This window comes from Cygnus atratus, chromosome 4 (assembly GCF_013377495.2).
Source record: "Cygnus atratus isolate AKBS03 ecotype Queensland, Australia chromosome 4, CAtr_DNAZoo_HiC_assembly, whole genome shotgun sequence".
Classification (NCBI taxonomy): Eukaryota; Metazoa; Chordata; class Aves; order Anseriformes; family Anatidae; genus Cygnus; species Cygnus atratus.
The window spans coordinates 54727438-54749895 of record NC_066365.1 but is presented as its reverse complement, the minus strand read 5'-3'; the positions used below and the strand labels follow the sequence as shown (position 1 = coordinate 54749895).

Sequence of the window (22458 nt, the reverse complement as noted above, 5' to 3'; positions counted from 1 at the left end):
TAAAGCAGACACTGCTATCAATGCCTCCCTTAAGGACAAGGTGCAGTAGAAGCTTAGTAGGTCTCTTGTCCTGCTAACTAGACAGCATCTGACACACCTGGAACCGGGCACAGCAGTGCCTCTGGCCCACCCAGCTGCTATGGAACAAAGCAAAAACTGAGATATACCACCATAACAGAGGAAGGAGACAATCCCATGAGAGAAGTAAAGGTGAGATCCACACAACAACTGAAGAAAATCCAACAATTTCACATAGGTTTTCACATAGGTTTTGTTTTGAAGACAGATTTTGATTTTTTTTTTTTTTAATTTAAGGAACTCTGGGCATAAAAATCTAAGCAATTACCCACAGGGTAGCACATCAGCTAGAGCACAAGTGTTTCCTAGTCCCTGCTAACGGTAGACTGTTCACCTTTGTTCTCACGGTAAAGGGAGAGGTTGATCTTATCCATTTAGTAACCGGCACTTCTCAACTGAGTGAGTGCCCTTCTGATGGATATGCTTGTGTGGGGATCAATTTCTCTTGAGGAAACTCATTTCTCATGTGACTATTTAATATTGATCAGATGCCAACTTTGTCAGGACCAAGCAAGCTACCTCCAAGCAGTGATAGCAAAGCCTGCCTTTGTCACCCTAAGCTAACCAGGGCCTGTTTATAAAATTCTATCAGCCTATAGAGCAAAAAGAGATGATGCTATTTTTTTTTCCAATTCATATTTTCAAATTAGATTATTACTCCAAAGACAACTTCTTGTTATCTTCAGTATTCTTTCTCGTTAAAGCCCTGTTAGAATTAAATTTGGCCAGGGACATCAAGGATAGCAAGATAGGTACATCAATGATAAAAGGAAAACTAGGGAAATCGTAGGCCCTCTCCAGAAGGAAAAGGGACAGCAGGGTACCTAGGATAGGGAGAAGGCTGAGCTACTCGGTGAATTTTTTGCCTCAGTCTTCACTGGCAAGTCTTCAAGGTTAGGGTTACAGTATTGGTGGATAGGGGAAGAGCAACTGACATCATCTACCTGGACTTGTGCAAAGCATTTGACACTGTCCCACATGATATCCTCATCTCTAAGTTGGAGAGATATGGGTTTGACAGATGGACCACTCAGTCAGAAATTGGCTAGATGGTAGTCAATGGCTCAATGTCCAGGTGGAAATCAGCAACAAGTAGTGTTTCCTCAGGGGTCAGTACTAGGACCAGCACAGGTTAACGTATTTGTCAGTGACATGGACAGTGGGATGGAGTGCACCCTCAGCAACTTTGACAATGATACCAAGCTGTGTGGTGCAGTCAACACTCTGGAGGGAGGGGATGCCATCCAGAGGGACCTTGGCAGGCAGGCCTGTGTGAACTTCATGTGAAGTTCAGCAAGGCCAAGGGCAAGGTCCTGCACCTGGGTTAGGGCATCCACAAACACAAGTACAAGGCTGTGCAGAGAATGGATTGAGAACAGCCCTGAGGAAAAGGACGTGGAGGGTGTTGGTTGATGAAAAGCTCAGCATGAGCTGGCAATGTGCACTTGCAGCCCAGAAAGCCAGCCCCAGTATCCTGGGCTGCACCAAAAGAAGCGTGGCTAGCAGGTCAAGGTCTCTCCCTCTGCTCTGCTCTTGTGAGACCCCACCTGGAGTACTGTGTTCAGCTCTGGGGCCCCCAGCACAAGAAGGACATGGAAGCATTAGAACAAGTCCAGAGGAGGGCCACAAAGATGATCAAAGGGCTGGAGCACCTATTGTACGAAGACAGGCTGAGGGAGCTGGGGTTGTTCAGCCTCGAGAAGAGAAGGATCCAGGGACACCTTACAGCAGTTTTCCAGTACCTAAAGGGGGCCAACAAGACAGCAGGAGATGGACTCTTTGTCAGGGAGCATAGCAATAGCAGAAGGAGTAATGGCTTTAAACTAAAAGAGGGTAGATTTAGATTAGGTAGTAGGAAGAAATTCTTTACTCTGAGGGTGGTGAGGCACTGGAACACATTGCCCAGAGAAGCTGTGGATGCCCCATCCCTGGAAGTATTCAAGGCCAGGGTGGATGGAGCTTTGAGCAACCTGGCCTGGTGGGAGGTGTTCCTGCCCATGTCAGGGAGCTTGGAATTAGATGATCTTTAAGGTTCCTTCCAATCCAAAACATTCTCTGGTTACTTAGGTATCACAGTCATATGCATACCATATAGATACGGTGTTGAGATACAAGGACTAATGCATTGTCTTACCTATTATATCCCTTCTCTTTGATTCTTTTGCATGCTGCTCTGCAAGAGGACAAATCTTTGGTAACAGATACTCATTGTATTCTTAAATTTTAAAAAATTATATGTGAAAAATCACTCTTCAAAACACTCATTTTTTATAGTGTTAGACAATTAAAAATATTGCAGACCAACAGGATGAATTTCAGCGTATGTCTTGCCTTCATTCCAAAAATTTCTCTCCAGTACTTACAAGATGGTATGGAGTACGAACCGAGCAAAAGCTTTTGATAGTGCTTAGAATTCTTGTATCTAACAAAATCTTCAACAAAAAACAATAGATAAAACCCAAGTGCCATTGCACTGCACAGCAAAACTTCCAAATTTCAGGACTTTTGCACAATCATTTCTCTCAGTTCAATCTTAAATCATATCGTAGCGTGTGCATATACAAAATCAAGAGCTGCGTATAAACAAATTTTCTCTGCACTGTACAAACTACATACATAAAAACCCTACTTTTGCCCAGAAAATAAAAATATATATATATATATATATATATATATATATATATATATATATTCTAAACTTCAAACTTAGGACATCAGCTGGAGGTTTCATCATGAAGCACTCTGTTCTTCTGCAACACTGTATTTAGTTCCTGAATCACATTTGATGGCAATTTTTTATCTAATTCCAATGTAGTTTTGTTTGTTTTGTTCTTATTTTTTTTCAGTGGCTTATGTGGTCTTTGGCATAGGTCAGTCTTCCCCACACCTATATCCTCAGAGATAAAGCTCCGATGTGCTTTAGCATGATTATGCACTTTCTCCTCCTTGCGTTCCAAACATTGTGCAACCATAGATGCCTTTTCTTTCAAGTTTTTTCTTTCTTCCAGTAAGTCATCTTCATTATGTTCACTGAGTTTCGGTTTCCCCAATCCTAACTGTACATTCTGAGCAAACAAGCAAAGAGAAATAAGATTCACATTAACACAATATTCAATAATATTTAGATTGCAGTTTTTGTTTCTTGGTTTCACATAACACTTTAAAGAATCAATTTTACTCAAGAGCTGAGACAGCACAGTAAATAGTTCTAAATTCCCACAACTTGTGCTGTTATCATTTAGTAAGCATTTTTAGTAAGTATATTCTCTCAATTAGTGATACTTCTGAAAATTACATAAATCTTCCAATTAAACACAGTGAATTGAAGGCATTCATTTTCACGTATTTTCATATATTCACAATTTGATTTTTTTACCCTACCACAGATTAAATGTTAATGTTTTACAGCAGATCCATATACTCTTAGCAACCTCTCAGAATACTTAAAAACTAGACAAATATGACTGGAAAATGTTGCAATTATGATAACTTAATGCCTGAGCTACATGAATGTACAAAATACAGTTTTACATAAACATTTACATTACATAGACATACATTACACAAATATTTTCAGCATCTGTTCAGTAGTACTTGGCAAATTACAAAGGCTGTCTGCTTTTTCAAATTTTGACTAGCAATTTTAAGTAACATACTTGTAACTCAAAGAACAAACTGATGGCAATACAGCTGTTCTATTGCAGTAGGCTATTTTCAAGTTCTTAAGTTGTCAGAAATGAAAGGGAAATCAAATGCTACAGAAAAAACTGCAGATAGTGTGGCCCATTAGGAGTACATTTGTACAGTGAAACAGTGCTAAGAAACCTGACATCCATACTATTTCATTTATTTATTTATTTTTAAACACAATTGAGACAAAATTTAGTTTTCTCCTACTGGCAGAAGGCCCGTCTGTTTTATATGCTCTTGTAGAGCATCTTCCACTTCAGTTTCATCTGAAAGCAATCCAAGTTCGCATGGTCCAGAACCAGTTCATAATACAAAACAAAACACAGTAGATGGAACAACTAGAAGATTTGCTCCTAAAGTGCCCTCCTGATCCTAACTCAGATACTCATGTAGATATACCTAAATCATCTCCCCTCTAGTGTTTCAATATGATTTTCCATGGTTGCTTTAACATATATGAAGTATCAAGATTCCATGAGAGACAATTTGCTCATATGCTATGCATGAGTAACTCCACAATAATCCAGCCAAACAGAAGAGATGCACAAGAAAGACAGAAAGAAAAAACTAAGTTTCCCTTAGCTTTGTGTGTTTTCTAGCAGTCAAAGATGTCACACATGAAAGAAAAAGAATTCTAAGACCTCAGTTTCCTCTGCAACTATAAGGCTACTCCACAAATGCAATGATCTGCCTACTGCCACAGCATCTGAGCAGACGTAATACAATAAATTTCCCTACCATTCTTATTTGTCTTATTTGCTTTAAGGCCAGATTTGTTTCTTCATAATGACAGCAAATGAGTGTTGATACAGCAAATTAGGTGCTGTGTAAGAAGGAATATAGTAAATATTAAATGTTTCCATTAAAGAGATCTAAGCTATACAACAGCTCTATTTGTGCAGTCTTGGTAGCTCACCTGAGTTAGCATCTATTCAATAGTAAAAGAAACATATATTTGGATGATATAAAATCACAAGTTTTTTAAAAAGACCAGATAAAGGTGTTTTTTTGTTTGTTTGTTTTTGTCATATCACTATATCATTTTTAGCATTAAGGGGAACAGTATTTTTACTTGCAGTCACTGAGAATGAAGACTGAACATTAACAACAAGGCATCGGTGGCCTGGACATGCAAAAATAAAGTCCCAGAACAACAATGCACACGAACATTCATACTGCTACATGGATTACCATCACTGCATGCTATAGAGTAGACCTTTAGCTTGCCTGGAAACTTTAAATTTTACTGACATCAGTAACAATTTTTATCAATTGAGAATCACCTGCTACTATCTAGGCCAGCAAGCAGTATCCTAAGGTTTAATACGTTCATCTATATTCAGTGAAAAAAATGTTCAAGACACATGAGAATCTGTCCCAATGTCTCATGAATGCAGGGAGTTCTGTCCTGCTAACTTTGAAAAAGCTATCATTTTCCATTTAACATATTTTTGTAACTTGCATGAACAAGAAAGCAGTGAGATTAGCATCTGTCAGTGATTCAAGTTCAACTAATAAAACAGTAATAGAAGGAATATCTGTGATAATATACACACAGTATGCGAAATGTAAAATGTGTGAAATGTAAACTGTCATGCAGTACCTTTCAGAAAACAGTAACATGATCCAAGCTGTCTAGTGTTACTTAGCAAACTAAGATATAAATTAGTCTTGAAGTTCAATCAGGAGCAACAATATTCTATTTACAGACTTTTGTAGATCACGTTTCAATTTTGCTTATTCTGAGAAGAAAAACACTGACTATACTTCTGAAATAATTCTTCTAATCTGGGTATAGCAGGAGCCCCCCCCCCTTTTTTTTTTTTAAACCCTATTTCCCAAAGAAAGGTTTATAAAATGGAAGCAGGAACAGATCAAATACAGCTCTCAAATTTAAAGGATGCTTAGTTTTCTGCAATAGTCGTGTATATTGGCAGGTAGCCCATTAATATAGATTCAGCATTTGATGTTTTTAGAGTATATTCAGTATATGCAGAAATTCTAATGCCCAGATATGCGTGTTATTAAAATATTAAACTGATGGAGTCAAATTCTGTTGCTCAAATTAGAGCAGTAACAGTAACACTTTCCCTTATCAAAATGATTTACAAACAAAACTGCCATGTGAAATTTCTTATTATTATTTCTTTGTAGTTGGATCCACTGCCTACTGGTAGTCACATACTATAAATTACACTGCTGGATTCCATACTCTTCTCCCAGTAGCTCCTAATGTAAAAAACAACAATTTCAAGGTAGAAGAAACTGTTTTGCCTCTAAATTTCTGATCCTTAATCAAATAATTAGTGAACAAATTGATAATACGTACATCTAACATATTTCTTTCTTTTGTACATCTTAACCAAAGACACGGAATAAATCTATTCATATAGATTAGCCCTATGAAATCGTGTTTCTTTCAAAACTCTACACAGGTATAACTTATTCTAAGTCAGAAAGTTTTTCTTCATACTTCAATCTTGCTGTATTTTGAAACAAGGCCGTACAGCTTTACTGCATGTATTGCTATTTCAGTTAAAAGGTTATTCATATTCATAAAAGGAGTATTCATATTTTAATTGGACTACTTTCCAGGTATGCAACAAGTATTATAGGAAAAGATACAGAAGTCTTCTGATCATAATTGTTATTAGGAAAATTGTTAGTTATACAAGCATTTTCAAATGTTCTGTATTATATTTTTATGTTATCACACATTAAAACTACTTCCAATAAATATCAGTGAAAAAAATAGAAAGATGCTATACAGCCATTTTAGCACAGAACATTGACTTTACATTTGTTGATGTCTGGGTATATTTGGGGGTTTTCCCATCCATCTTTACATCACAAAGACATCACTTCTTTCCCTGTCTGGAAAACTTTGGGTCACTTTCCCTGCCTACATGAAGACAAATTAAATCACATTTCCACTGCAAATTTACACACTATCCTGTGAACAGGCCTAGATATTTCATAAACCAGCATACTTCTGAAAACGCTCGCTTCTGTTATTCATCTTTAATGCTGTAAATGATAGTATTTTTGCATATTGGACAAGCACTACAAATCTGTGGAAGACTGAAGTTGTGGTCTACAAAAGGATATATATTGCTTTATTAACTACACTGCTGACAGTATTTTTCCTTAATTAACCATATCTTATACTCACTTTCTAACCATCTTTAACTGTTCATTCCAATTTTGACATTCCATGTAAAAAAAAAGTGTTAATTTTCTTTTTCCATTATATAATTTGGTGTTAATCTTCAAGTACGCAATCATCCTTTGTATAAACATTGCCAAAGTCTAGTCATAAATACCAAAATGATGATAATTAATGAAAACTGAGATTTTGTACTTTCGTGATTAAATGCAGGCTTCCCCTGAGCTGCACTGTAGAAAACATTGTAGTCCTTGCTAATGAAGCACAGCATAAAAAATAAAAATAAAAAAATCTTGCTGGTACCGTAAGGTATTAAGGATTTAAAATACTGAAGCTCAAAATCCAATAAAACCTCTATCCTACAAGGTCTGGATTTGTAGGTATCACAAACAGCCTATCACAGATTCTACATCTAGAATCAAGAATACAGGAGAGTTAAGAAACATACCTAAGGGTTTTGAAGTTTTTTGAATGACAGGACCTGTTATTTCCTTTCATTAAAAAAGTTTTAAAATGCAAACATTAAAGGAAATTTATCAAAGAGTTGCAAAAGTGCTTTCTGAGAAAATGCTAAAATGAAAGGACAAATGAAAAGAGGAAAATGATAACTGCAATTACATTGTGTTATAATTCTTTGTTAAGGAAGAAAAGAAACGCATGAAGAAAGCATAACAGAAGACACAAAGATGGAATTGCTTGTAGATAAAGCTTCTATAAAGGTAGTATTGCTCCTATCTTTGCTTTTGGTTTGTTATGGAACTGAGTAAACTTCACCAATCTCTGTCTGAAACAGTCTCTAAATAGTGATAACATTCCACATAATTTACCTCCCATCAAAATCTTATCAAAGCATGCAAGAACTCATACTGCATACAGTAAAAGGTCCAAGCTGTTCTCTTTCAATACTCCTTCTCTACTGCATTCAGAATCTTTACCATTAGTTTAACCAGACCTGTGCCTCCACTACAACTGCTTCTTCTGAGCTGAAAGTAAGGCAAGTCAATTCTCCCCATAGGCACCTGTACCTCTGTGCAGATGACAGAAATTCATCTGAAGCTAATATGATGAGGTTGAGACATATCATCAGTGCACATAGTGTAGTGTAGTCAGTCTCCACAAAGAGCTGCATTTAAACCCTGACCTTGTTCTTTGAGACTAAAAATATTGCAGCTTAAATATATCACAGTTAGTTCCATCTGAACTTTCCCACTACATTCACAGAGCAAATAACTAATACTGAATAGTTACTTCAGAGAGAAGAGAAGAAAAGATATGATAAAATATATAAGAAGGACAGTTTTCAAGGACATTATCATAAAACTGTAATAACATGCAGTATATTACTGGGTAAAAGTCCTATTTACTTCTAATGAGCAATCCTTGCTCAATAAACAAACAAAAAAATCTACTATTGATTTATTGACCAAACAAAGAGCTGACACAAGATTAGGTCATAATCATTTTATTTTTTAGCATTAAATTGTCCTAACTGTTCCTTTAATGACTAGAGAATGAAAAGGACATTGACAATAAGAGCACCTATACTTTACTTTTACCCAGCTCTAGAGAGTTCATTATTACTGGACTATTTAGAAATATAGCATTGTCATTAGAAGTTCCACATCAACTTTAAATCCCACTTACTTCTATACTCCCTCTGATTTTACAAGTGTTCTTCTCCTGTTGAATGGGAATTAGTGGTAAGCCTCCAATCTTTGGACTTTTAGTTATGGACTGTTTTCTTGCTTTTCCAGCAGGCGGCCATATATCGGCATGCTGAAGAACAAAAAAAAATCCTTATTTTTGGAGTGCAGTTTCATAAAAACACAACATTGTTCTGTATATAAAACTGTCTTGGAAGAGCCATCTTCTGCACCACACTTTTTTTTTTCCTCGTGTGAGAAGGGGGCAAGCAGTATGGTGCCTAAGATTAAATTAGTAGCTTGTAAATGCTGCACAATCCTGAATGAACAGAACCAAATTGTCTCTATACAATTTTCATGTATTTTCATCTTTCCTCCACGTTATGTGTCAATACAATTATCTACTAGGAATAGAAAGTAGACAAACACATCTGTTTCATAATTTTTAAATTCCACAAAAACATGCTTTCAGAAGAGACTGTAAAAGTTTCTGAAATAAAACTATCTCAATTTGCAAGGGTGTTTAAAAATTTATATCAATAATTTAGGAGAAAATCATTGCTTATTCTACAATAACTGCATGTGCTATCCAAAATGAAATGGCTTGACATTCTCAATGCCCCAAAAACATACTCTACACATAAACAGATTGCCGTCAATAATAGACTTTGCTTTGGCTCTACTAAAACAGGTCAATTTTGGGGGTAACCCCAAAGTATGCAGCTTTATTTTAAGTAAAAAACATGGCTGGGAAGAGAAAGGAAGAAAAATAGCCTTAACTGAAGATTTCAAATAAAATGTTAAAATCTCTTTCTACAAAATATCCAGAATGAACTTTCACCAGCATGAAATCTATACATATGAGAATTTCACGTGTAGAAATTTGAGCAAATGTCCTCAAAGCTCTCCAAGTCCCCTGGTGAAGTTAACGATAACGTGACAGACAAGTTCTGAGCAAGGTAGAGTAGGAGTGTTTTTTGAAAAAACCCTTCAACATGAGACTCTACAAATCAGAGAGGATGTATGAAGCCTACAGAAGAATAGTTACTAAAGCTTGGAGATGAGTACACAAAGCTAAATTAGCAAAACCCCAAAGGAAATTGGCAAGTCAGAAATACTACAAAAGAAACATAATGAAAGCTGAGAATGTTTTGTGTAAATATTAGCAAAAGTCTAATCCAAAGCATTAGAACTAATATTTTTTTTCCTAGCACACAAATTTATTTTTTTTTTTTACTGTGAGAGTGGACAAACACTGGAACAAATTACCCAAAGAGGTTGTGGAGTGCATCCTGGGAATTATTTAAATCTGACTGGACATAGACCTAAGCACCCTGCTCTAGCTTTGAGCAAAGGGATTGGACTATATGATCTTCAGAAGTCCCTTTCAATCTAAAAACTTCTGTCACACTGTTCAAATCTTTAATAGGTATCTTTTCATAGGTGCCAAAATCTTCAGTGTCATTTATTGTTTTTATGTTATTCAATCTCCCACATCCTTGACTTAAGATGCTATCTCTTCAAGACTGTATACAAAGTCCATTTGTGGAGCTGCGATCATACTTGCAGGTGGCCTGCCAGTAAAAGCAATGTTATTAATAATAAGCCAGCAGAATGAGTGATTATTGACTGAGCACAGCAACTTAGAATAGAGGACTATCAGCTCCTTATTTAGAAAAAAAATTCTCATAGATGAACATTATTAGGGAACAAAAAAATTCTCACACATGGTACTGACCACAGTGATATAAACGTTTGTTGTAAGAGCTCTCCCCGGTGAACATAAAGAACATTCATCTTTCTTCCAATGGAACATTAAGAACGTTTTATTTGAAAGGGCAGATATTGCCAACAAAAACCAATTTATTGCAGACCAAGACATAAAAAACAAATGTGATTCAGAAAGTGACTGAGAAGCTTTAAGCAAGTATGTGAAGGAAACTGCCTCCCTTAATTTTCAGGAAGGTTCAGGAAACTATCCCTGTCTCTTACATAACCTGATTTCTCTTTTGTGTCTGTAACATTTCTAAAAATAGAACTCTGGGAAAATACATCAGAAATACTAGCAATGTATTAGGTCACATAATGTATTTACTCATAGTTTTGACCTATCTGCTCAACTGCACCACATGGTAATATACTGACCTATCTATAGTTGATCAAAGGCAATGGAATTGGCAGTATACTATTGTGTCCATCTTCATGGAAATTAATTATTTCCAATTGTATGTTATATACATTATTAATTCTATAATAGTTTAGTACAAATTCACATAAAGAATCAAGTTTCAGCCATATTTTTCAGACTGACTGTATAGCACTGAAAGAAGCTATGGTGGTCCCTCAAACCCTTTTAGTATTTACCAGCTTAAAGTATATGGTGAATAACCTCTGGACTAACTTGACTTTATATATCAAAAATACTCGTTATTGCAGTCGTACATACAACTTTGCCATTTAGATTCTCTGCACTGTTTATACTATAGGAATAAACATGAGAAAGAGGAGAAAAAACAATAGTACTGCTATTAATTACCAATAAATGTTCTGGTCAACCATTTCTAAGCATGGTAGCAGATTTTTCTGTCTCCTAATTGCACTGGATAATTTAATGTAAATGTGTTACCACTTCAAAATATTCCTTAGAGTATTTCTCAATTTGTAATTTCAGTTCAGCTATTCTACTAATATAAATAAAATGTACTGCCTGCAGCCTTTCTAACATAAAAGGTTTAAAATACTGTTTTAATGGATAAGGTAAAAGAAAGCTATCTTTCCTAAAGATGGCCTCACTTTGAAAATTCTAACTAGAAATAATAACCTCAGTTGACATTTACACTTTTCTAGTTTAGAAAGGGGATAATAATATGATAATTGTCTGGTGCCATGTGATACAAAACATTTGGAGATCTTACATTAAGCTTTAGCAACATGAGCAGTTACATTCTCAAGGAAAGATTTTCACTGTAAATTTTCAGCACTACATTGTAATTAAAAAAATACAACAAACTGGCTTCACTAGCACATAATTTCTCAAGTAACTTAAAGATCTGATAACTTTTACTGATGTCCAGAATGCTGATTTAGAAAAAAAAATCCCAATGTAGTTTATTAGTATTGTTAATTCATTGCCCTCAAGAGAATGAAGTTTTCGGAAAAAAAACAGTATTCACAATTGTTTTTTTTCTTTTAAAGGCATGTGAAAGGATTTTTTTTGCTGTTGTTTTTAGAAATCTCCTGAATATTGATCACCATCTCTCAGCTTTTGATCTATATTGTCATAGGAACATTCTACATACCACACTACCTGATCAGAATCCCAATTGATTGCCTTTCTTGTTATTTCATGTCAGAAGGCTTTCAGATATACAAAGCTGGTATGAGTTATTTCTAAGTAGCCTATATCAATAAACTTTAAGCCTATTTGTCAAGACACTGTTCATGTTATGCCCATGAGATACATGCCAGGACTGGTGTCTGTTTCCATAGAAACTACAATAGTTACTTCAGTTAAGGGAGCTGAATAAGACAAAAATTTGGAAGGCTTACCTACAAGGCATGCATTGTACTTCTGGCACTACTATCTATGAAGGTCAAAGATACAGATTCTGTTTTAAAAATTCTCCACTAAGTATGCATTGCAACAGCCCTGTTTCTAGCCCCACTTTATGTAATATGTAAAGCTCACAGCCATAAATCTAGCGATGTTTATTCAGCGATATCCCTCAAAGTTCCTTGAATGCCACCGGTAAGGCAAGAATATATCAGACACAAATACAAAATCCTTTTAAACCCTTAAAGTCTGCTCCAGCCTCCTGTCAGGCTGAATCATGCAACTGACCTATCTTTCCTTCATGGCACTCAGGCTTACACCCTTCTTATTTGCAATCTAGTAACAAGCAGAAGATTACTTAATTTAATATAGTGCCTATCTGACGCAATGAATTGCTGGTGTTAACCAAGCTAACTTGGATACCAGAGAAACATGACTGTGTTGGCACAGCTCTCCGACAAGGACTGTTCCCATCGCTGTGTGTTGAAACAGGGAACCTGTTTTGATGATTACCTTGCATGCAGCATCCAAAGTAGCAAGCAGAAAAAGAGCACTCAGGCGCTGTGGGATACAGATATACCCTTTGGGTCATCAGCCAGAATTTCACCCCAAAGAGGTTTATTGCTACAAAGGAATTGACTTGTCTTTCTTTAACCAGCTTCCCTAGTACACAGCAGGGAAAAAAAAAAAAAAAAAAAGGATGCCAGAATATAATGTAACATTCTCCTCCCTTATTTGCAAAGTACTTAGCTTTCATATAAAAATGTGATTATACACAATAATCTTCATAGACTAAGACCATCTTTTCTTTGCAGTTTTATTACACTTAGTACTCCAAACACCTTAATGGTGTTTCCACTTTTATCTGTAACACATGTATAACAAATTCATATCACTGTTAAACAGTATTTGCGTAACAGTAAAAATTACATTTCTTGTATTTGATCAGATTAGTACCTGTGCCGTAAAAATGCTGATCATCCACTCCATCTGCGTATCATGTCCATCACAACATATATGCCTAGAATGCAACATACAAACAACACAAAAATCACGTTGCGTCTACATATATTAAAGAATATTTCTAAACAAGTTTAAACAGTACTTTTGTTTATTTATTAATTCTGTCAATGTTTTTTTATTAACACTCCCATAAAAAGATAGGGAATTATTAATAACTCAAATTATCACTTTACTCTATTTGAAGAGAATGCATCTGCTTAGTTTAAAGCGTGTGTATAGATTTCAAAAATTTAGAATGATATATTTTAAAACTGTTTGCTGATTTAAGGTCACAGGAAGGAGACAGACACCTAACCACCAAAAGACTACCAAAACATATCAACTGTGATTTCTTACATAATAAGAAAAATGTAACAAAATGTCAATGTTTAAGCAAAATAATGTTTTAAAACTAGTGAATATTATTTTGAAATTGAACATTTCAAGGAACACTAAACACTGAAGTTAAACCAATCAGATGTATCTCATGTTTACATACCACTGGTGCTTTTCAGAAAACACTGCAATTCCCCAGCTGAAAAAAAAAATATCAAAAATTAGTTCCAGAAACTCAAGACAGGGACATTTTCCTCAAAATACAGGGATCAATTATATAGCATTTTTTGTTGTTGTTGTTGTTTTTACAAAGTTTCACTGTGTACTGTAAATCTAGAATGAAATTGTGGGTTTGATGGTGAAGCGATTGTCCCGCTATACTCTGTGCTGCTGCAGCCTCACGTCAACTACTGTGTGCAGTTTTGGGCACCCCAGTAAAAATAGGATTTAAAAAAAAAAAAAAAAAGAAAAACTAAGAGAGACTGTCCAAAGGAGGGCTACAAAGATGGTGAAGGGAAGTTACTTCTGCTTCTAGAGCGGAAGACGTATGAGGAATGGCTCAAGTCCCCTGGTTTGTTCAGCCCAGAGCACAGCAGGCTGAGGGGAGGCCTCATAGTGGCCTGCAGCTCCCTCACGAGGGGCAGGTGCTGAGCTCTGCTCTCTGGGGACAGTGACAGGACCCGAGGGAATGGCATGGAGCTGTGACAGGCGAGGGTCAGGTCAGGTGTTAGGAAAAGATTCTTCACCCAGAGGGTGGTCAGGCACTGGGACAGGCTCCCCAGGGCAGTGGTCACAGCACCGAGCCTGCTGGAGTTCAAGAAGCCTTTGGACAACACTCTCAGACTGAAATTTGGAGCATTTGGGGCAGACATTTTTGGGGCATTTTGAAATGCCTACTGTAAAGTTCAAGCAGATAGATCTGCTTAAAATCTACAGTCTGCTTAGAGTCCCCTCGGATAGGAACTCATGTACATTGTCTCATTGTCTCAAGGCTTTGACTGAGTAAGTACTGGAACCATCTGAGAAAAACAGGTGTCATTTTTCACTCCTTTTTTCCAGAGACATCATCAATGATGTTTGTAAAGGGCACTGTAGTCTTCATCCGGAAGGAGAAATATCAAAATAACAAGGATCTTGAAAAACGTAATTCCTTACTAAACAACAGTGACAGTCACTAAAGGCCATGACTAGTTGGTTTTCTCTTTTCTCCTTTTCTTGGTGCAAGGAATGTGTGTACAATGAAATGCAGGACACATACTACAAAACTAAGTGAGCTAGCAGCAAATATATCCACAAGAGATAATACACTTAAGATTAAGGAAAGCCAATCAATAAAGTAATTTCCTAGCACAGAAGAGTTAACATAGAAGACAAGAACAGAGATAGCAACAGAACAAATAATATTATGGAGGGTAATTTAATACAGCATGCTTCAATTGGCTTCTTGACTTTTTCCTGTTCCAGTATTTTATGTTCCCCTTTCACAAATACACTACAGTACCTCTCTAGACAGTATTTAACTTATTTTCTTTTCTATTCTTACTTTGTTGGTGGCTTCATTTTCTTTTTCACTCCAAGATAAAGCTTCAAGGAATTGACAGGCAACACTTTTTCAGGTTTGCTAGCCTGCAAATAAAGATTCTAATTATTGTATCAGGAACATACAAAAGAGAAAACACCATGCAACTCTTCACAGTTAGGCATCTCTTATGGACTGCACCACTCTTTTCTAACAGATCATTATGTTTTTTTTTCCTCTCTTTCTGTCCCATTAACAAAGGGTGCCAATCACTATTACTGGAAAAAGATTGATTAGCAACAACTCAAGGTCAACATGAAATCAAAACTATAATACGGTCAGAGTAATAGAGGTGTGCTGATGAAAGTTACAAGACTGGAGTGCTACACTGGATGGACACAAACTCTTCAGGAGTATGAGTCAGTCACAGAATAAAGAGGGGAGGGTTGCCCTCTATGTTAAAGGAGCTCTTCTAAGGAATGCACAGTATCATGGCAAGTATTTGCTTCAGACCACTCAATCAGGATGAAATAAGCAAAGTCTTTAAACAACTGAAGGAAGTCACTGGATAACAAATACCAATTCTAACCAGGGGCAGGTAGGTGGTTGTTGTTGGTGGTGTTGTTAGAAAGGGCAGAGCTTTGCTATCCATGATTATCTTATGGAAAGAAAACATGGCGGGACACAAGCAATCGAGCAGATTTCTACAGGGTATCAGGAATAGCTTTTTGACAACAGTACTGGATGGGCAAACAATGGGTGATGCACAGCTGAATCTGCTATTCACAGATGGTATCATTAACCATAATAACCATGACAAGAGTGGTGTTTAAGATCCTGAGGGGAATAAAGATGAATAGTTAGCAGAGGACAGACCTTAAGGGTAAAAGAGCAACTTTTGGCTTGCTCATGGAACTTGCTCCCACTTCCTAGGGAGGAGGCAGCTTTGAAAAGTAAAGAACCTCAGGAAATCTGGCAGGTCTTTAAGGACAGCATTCTCCAAGATCAAGAATGATTCATCTCAATGCTCATGAGAACAAATTTATCAGGTAAGCAGCTCAGGTGGAACTGGTCTCATGGTGAAGCTCCAGTGCAGAAAAAAGCAGTATACAGAAGGTGGAAGAAGGGATAGGCTATGAAGAAACACCACTCAGGAAATGTAGATATAGTATTTTGAAAGCCAAACTTGGAGCTGAGATGTGCTAGGGACATCAAGGGCAACATGAAGAACTTCTACACTGATACATTAGCAGTAAAAAGCTGAAGATGGAAAACACAGGCCCAACGTTGAATCTGGATGGTGAATTTGCAACAGCAGACCCAGGTAATAATGGAATGGATCATCATAGAAAATGGCTAGGGTTGGAAGAGACCTTGAAGATCATCTAATTCCAACCCTCCTGCCATGGGCAGGGACACCATCCACTAGATCAGGTTGCCCAGGGCCTCATCCAACCTGCTCTTGAACATCTCCAGGGAAGGAGCATCCACAACCTCTCTGTGCAACCTGTTCCAGTGCCTCACCACCCTCTGAGTGAAGAATTTCCTCCTAAATACTGAGGCATCCAGTATCTTCACTGCATCAGCCTTCATGTCAGCTTCACTGCATCAGTCTTCATATGGAGGTCCAGCACTCCATACTTATAGGCGGGGTTCAAGGAAGAGAATAACAAACAGCACCAGAGGAGCACTGGATAAACTCAGGAATAACTTGAGCAAACTCAAGTCATGCAAGTCCATCAGATCAGATGGGCTGCGTCCAAGAGTGCTGAGTATGCTGGCTGACATCCTTGCAATGTTGGTCTCTGTCATCTTGGAACTGTCATGGAGATCAGGACTGACTGATGATCATGACTGTAAAAAGGAATGCATTGCACCCACCCTCAGAAAGGACTGTAAAGATGACTTGGGGAATTCACTGCCTGCCAGACTCATTGTAGTCCCTGGGGAAATCTTGGAGTGAGTTTCTTGGAGCACATTTCTAAGCACATAGAAGAGACAGTGCTACTGGGAACAGTCAACATGACCAACATGATTGATTTCTACAATAAAATGATTGGATCTGTGCATGAGGGGAGAACAATGGTTGTCATTTACCCCAACTTTATCAAGGCTTCTGACACTTGTCTCCCACAATAATCTGTCCAAGCTGGGATGTTATGGTCTCAGTGGATGCACATCTCTATTGGCAATGCCAGTTGCACAATCAGATTCAGAGGCTAATGGTTAATCAGATATACTCCAACTTCAGGCCTGTGGGGCAGACTGATCTGGGTCCTGTCACTTGTAACGGCTTCAGCAATGACCTAGAAGAGTCGATCATCAAGCTTGCATGGCAACCTATATGACCAGTCAATACACTTGGGAGCACAAGGAATCTATACAGGCTGAAGAAACAGGCCAAAAAGAACCTTATCAAATTCAGCAAGGATAAATATCAAGTCCTGCTCTTGAGAAGAGCACCTTGCAGTGACACAGTATGGAGAGTAGCTCTTCTGAGAAGAATCTTGGGGTTCTGGTAGATGGCAAGCTGTGCATAAGCAGGCAGTATGCCCTGGCAGCGAGGAAGGATTGTGTCAACAGAAGCACAGCTGGTAGGCTAGGTGAAGAGATTTCCCCCCTCTCCTCAGCACTTGCAGTCCTGCATCCAGTTTTGGGTCCCCCAATGGAGGAAAAGAATCAATAATCTGGAATGAGTTTAGCAGAGGGCCACCGAACTGGTTGGGGGGTGGAGCACTTGACTTGTTACAAGAGGTTGAGATTGTTGGACTTGTTCAGCCAGGGGAAGAGATGGCTTCAGAGGGAACCCAACAGCAACCCACAAGTACCTATGGGTAGGCTACAAAGAAGTCAGAGCGAGGCTCTTCACGGTGCTACACAATGGGAAGATGAAATGCAATTGGCATGATTCAAAACTAGAAAGGTTCATAGAATCATAGAATATCCCGAGTTGGAAGGGACCCACAAGGATCATCAAGTCCAACTCCTGGCACCACACAGGTCTGCCCAAAAGTTTAGACCATGTGACTAAGTGCACAGTCCAATCTCTTCTTAAATTCAGACAGGCTTGGTGCAGTGACTACTTCACTGGGGAGCCTGTTCCAGTGTGCGACCACCCTCTCGGTGAAGAACCTCTTCCTGATGTCCAGCCTAAACTTCCCTGCCTCAGCTTCACACCGTTCCCACAGGTCCTGTCACTGGTGGATATAAAGAGAAACTTTTTCCCATGAGGAGCCAGGTATTGGAACAGGCTGCCCATAGAGGCTGTGCAATCTCTGCCCTTGGGGGTTTTCCAGACTTGAATGGATCAAGCCCTGAACAACCTGTTCTGACCTCATTGCTGGCCCTGCTGTGAACAGGAAGTTGGACTACAGAGGTTCCTTCTTACCCAAGTTATCCTATGATCCTTGGAAAAACTACCTTCAGCCAACCTACAACAGACACATATCCACTCTAGGTATGAAGAAATTAAAGTGCCTTGAGGATATGTTACTGGAAAAAAGTGCACAAATCTACTACAGAACACAGTAACTCCTCTTTCGTACTAATAGGCCAAATGGTTCAGGTTTATTTAAGCAAAGTATTTAACAAATTTTGTAATCCCTGTACATAAAGTTACTGCATAGACTTTACTGTCCTGGCTTCCCAATTTCTGTCTTTATAGCTTTTAATATCTAATATTTCACTGTGAAGAAGAAGGAAAAAAAAAAAGCTATCCAGAATCTAGGGTGGCAAAAGCATTTAAGAAAATAACAAATACACAATTTTATGTCTGGTCTTCTCATCTAACTTCCCACTTAAAGCAAAAATGCTGCCAAAATGAATAGACACCCATACAAAATGTATGATTTAGTTAAACAACAGCACACTTCTCACAAGAAAATACACCTAAAGGAAACTATTTTTCTGTGCTTGAGCATCTCTCTCAACAACAGTACATTAAAGTGGTATGCTGCTTCTGCCAATTAGTGCAATATTGTAATTGAACACATAATATCATGGAAACTTTTTACTTTTTTGATAATTGCTCCTGAACATAAGAAAGAAACACTTAACAGAATGTATCTCCACCTGCATATATAAACCTAATTTGCTGTTAATGAGAATTCATAAATTAATTAGCACATGCAGTCTTATTAAATGCAATTTTTCCATCTGCAGTGTCAACCCTTTTTTACTATTCATTTCTAAATATAACTTGAAATTAAACTGAAATTATTAGTGGTGGATCAACATCTCTCAAAAGAAAGTAAAACAAACTGAAATAAGCTATTTTCTAAGTGGTATCTTTTTTTTTTTTTTTTTTTTTTTAAGAACAAAAACAAATGCAAAACAATTTAGAAGTAATACCATCAAAAACTCCACCTCAGTTTAGGAATTTAATGCTTTATGAAGCAGAATGGCTCAAAAAGCAGATTGTAAGTCTGCACAATGATCATTTAAACTCTTTCCAAGATACTAATTAAGGTTTTATGGACATATTAATATATTCTCACATATGTGCCAATTTGAGTTCTAGCAGTAAATTGTGAGACAATTTTTGACATTCTGGGGTCATTTTATCTTGCGAGACTGCGGATATAATTTTAGTTAACAATATTTGTTTTGCATTAGTTTACTTTAGCAACGAATCTGTAAGCTTCTGTCTTACAAAAAAATTCCTCAGAGTACTTTATGAAGGTCATCAAGCCACATATATTTGCTGGATGGGTAAAACCAGCAATCAGCAAAAATAAATTAAAATAATCGAAATTAAAATTTAGAATATATACATTTTTAACCAGAAATTTTCAAAACTAAAATGACAGCGTAGTACACATCGTATGTTACATGGTTTTATACTTTAATACCAATTCCATACAGCCAAAAGAACTCTTCAAAGAAAACTCCCATGAAATACTTAATATTAAATCCACCATTCTATTATGTGTACTTAAACTTGCTTCTGTGAGATTCTGAGGTATAGTATCTATATTTTTTTGCAGGACTGAGAATACATCGGTGTAAGTAGTTCACATTTCACTTTTTAGTAACGAAGAGGAAAGACAAGGTTGCTGGGATGCAGGAGAAGATTTTGCTAGTGTATTGAGACGTTGCTTTCTATAATCTCTTCAATCATGACATTTGTAGGTTAAAAGAACCCTGTTGCTTGTAATTTCTAAAGGCTTTGTGTGAGATACCATGAAAAAACAGCATGCAGCTCACTTAAGCTCCATATTGCATCTACTACTGCTACTACGGAAGGTTTTCACAAACCTAAACCGCAGCACAAGCTGTAGGCATTCCTAAACATTTTTTAAAGCTTGTAATATTGCAACAACTGACACAAACTCCTTTTATTAAAATCTCTGTGAAATAGGAACATAAAAACCCCAGATTCTACAAATTTTTTTTAGTATCATAAGTGTTCATCTGTTTGTCATTTCTATATGAAAAAGCAAGTTTAAAGGAGCCTTTATGGTTAAACTGGTGAAGAGTTCATGGTACCTTCATATCCTTGTAAAGGAGCAAGTTTCCTTCCCGTAAGACAAAATAACGCTCTTGAAATTTGTTTCCGGACAGTAGTTTTGATGGTTCTTCTTTGTACTTTAGATAGCCAGCTTTCACACTACCTTTCACGTTTTTCTCTATCAAGAAAATAAAATGCTTTTTGTTAGAAGATACTACAACACTGGAAGCTGTTGTGTTTAAGTGCTCCTAGTATTACTGTTTATCAAAAGACTATAATTACAATTTTACTGATTTTTTTTCCTATCATTATTACGTAGTAAGGATGGCATTCTTAAATATTGACACCGTGAACGTTTTAATTACGGAATTAAATCCTTCAATCTTTACATTCTTTACCCTTCTGTTAAAGAACCTGTAGACAGTTATTCTACACGCGATTATTTTAGAAGAACCCCAACATTCCAATAGTGAAATATGTACTAATTACTGCATTAGATGCATGCTTGCATGTGCACAAAAAGCAGGTAAGTAATATTCAGACTCAAACATCTGATTATGTAAATACACTTTAAAGCAAATGTATAAAAACGGGTTATATCATGAAACTCTGAGTAAGATTCTGCTATTTTTTGTACAGGGTAGTGAGACTTTGGGGCTAGCCTGAAAAGTTGCATCTCAATCCCATTTTTCACATTGGCTGAAAAACAGCTGTTTAAAGACTCTGAATTACATTATTCCTCTTACTAACCCTAATTATTTGAAAAAAAGAAGATAATTAAAAATCATGAATCCAATTCCCTCTTGCTTTATATCTTAGTACAAACTGGAGCTATGAAAGATATTTTAAATATAATGGAAATTAAAAAGATATTAAACTTTGATTTCATCAAAAAGCCAAACTACATTCTAATCAGTATGCTTGCCATTAAAAGAAAATCTCAGAAGAAAATTTCCCAGTATTTTCATTAGTTTAGGATAGAATCTAAAGCAAGAATCAATACATTTCAAAAATTTAAATCAAAAGTTACATATCTTCAGTTATATCTGTGTCATATCTGTGCAAACATACAGTTAAAAAAAAGAGCATATTCTTTCACTGCCACTCTATTTGTTTCATGTTCAGAGTAGAAAATGAATCCACACCATCACAAACTTTTTTTTTTTTAAGCATACAGCACACTTTCATATCTGTACCAAATTGGAGTATTTTATATTTCTACACACAGATCTCAAAATAACAAACAAACAAAAAAATCTTTCTAAACTTTGCAGCATTAGCAAGTCTAGGAACACTCAATACTTAGAAAGATCTTTGAAAAGCCTGAAGGAGAAAAAAAACATCTCTCTAGCTTGATTTTCTCTACTCTTTAAAAGCCAGTATTTCATACAATAAATCTAAAATAATTGGGGTGTACCCTAACCATTTTTCAGATATAAACTTTGCAAAACATGCAGAGCTTTCCAGAACTTTGCAGCTAGTAGGAACCAGATGCACTCAATCCATTCAGGATTGATCCACATACAGTACAGAAGTTTGTGTTTCAAAGAATCTCTCTGAATAATAGCTCCTGGTTCTCAGAAATCAATACTTCCCACTCAAATTATACAATTCTTTACCAGGAAAAATTCAAGCACCTATACACAACCTTTATAGTGGATCTATTCCCTCACATTTTGATATAAAAAATAGAACTTGAATATGGTAAATTTTTAGGTAAGGAAAAGAAAACGGGTCTTGAAATATAACTACACTATACTGAGCATCTCTTATACCAAAATACAATGCACAGCCAGCCCTTCTGAACAGCACTTGAAAGACAATGCTCCTTCAACAAGCATCAAAAGCTATAGAATAAATTGTCAAGAGAGAGTAACTAAAGATTTGGAGGAAAGTGGAAAAATCACCACAAATTTGCTGAAAATACTGAAACAAAATGATGTTTTTTTTTTTTCCCTTGATAAGGAAAACAGATTTCTAGACAAGAGAAAAATATACATCTAGGCCTCAGTACATTTGCTA

The 22458-nt window shown here is 36.7% G+C and overlaps 1 protein-coding gene across 5 annotated transcripts in view; it reads right to left on the bottom strand.

The window, feature by feature from the left end:
• Positions 1–287: 287 nt before the first annotated feature.
• ARAP2 (ArfGAP with RhoGAP domain, ankyrin repeat and PH domain 2) overlaps positions 288–22458 on the bottom strand; it is a 126918-nt gene continuing 104747 nt past the window's right edge. For 4 of the 5 annotated variants that reach the window (XM_035547324.2, XM_035547308.2, XM_050710292.1 and 1 more), the window contains 6 exons: positions 20475–20614; positions 15012–15094; positions 13632–13667; positions 13088–13151; positions 8579–8710; positions 288–3143 (listed from right to left, as the gene is read on the bottom strand). In XM_035547324.2, the coding sequence (XP_035403217.1) occupies positions 2793–3143; positions 8579–8710; positions 13088–13151; positions 13632–13667; positions 15012–15094; positions 20475–20614 (806 nt within the window). In that variant the 3' untranslated portion in view covers positions 288–2792. The remainder of the gene's footprint in view (positions 3144–8578; positions 8711–13087; positions 13152–13631; positions 13668–15011; positions 15095–20474; positions 20615–22458) is intronic. The other variant, XM_035547343.2, reaches the window with a different exon arrangement.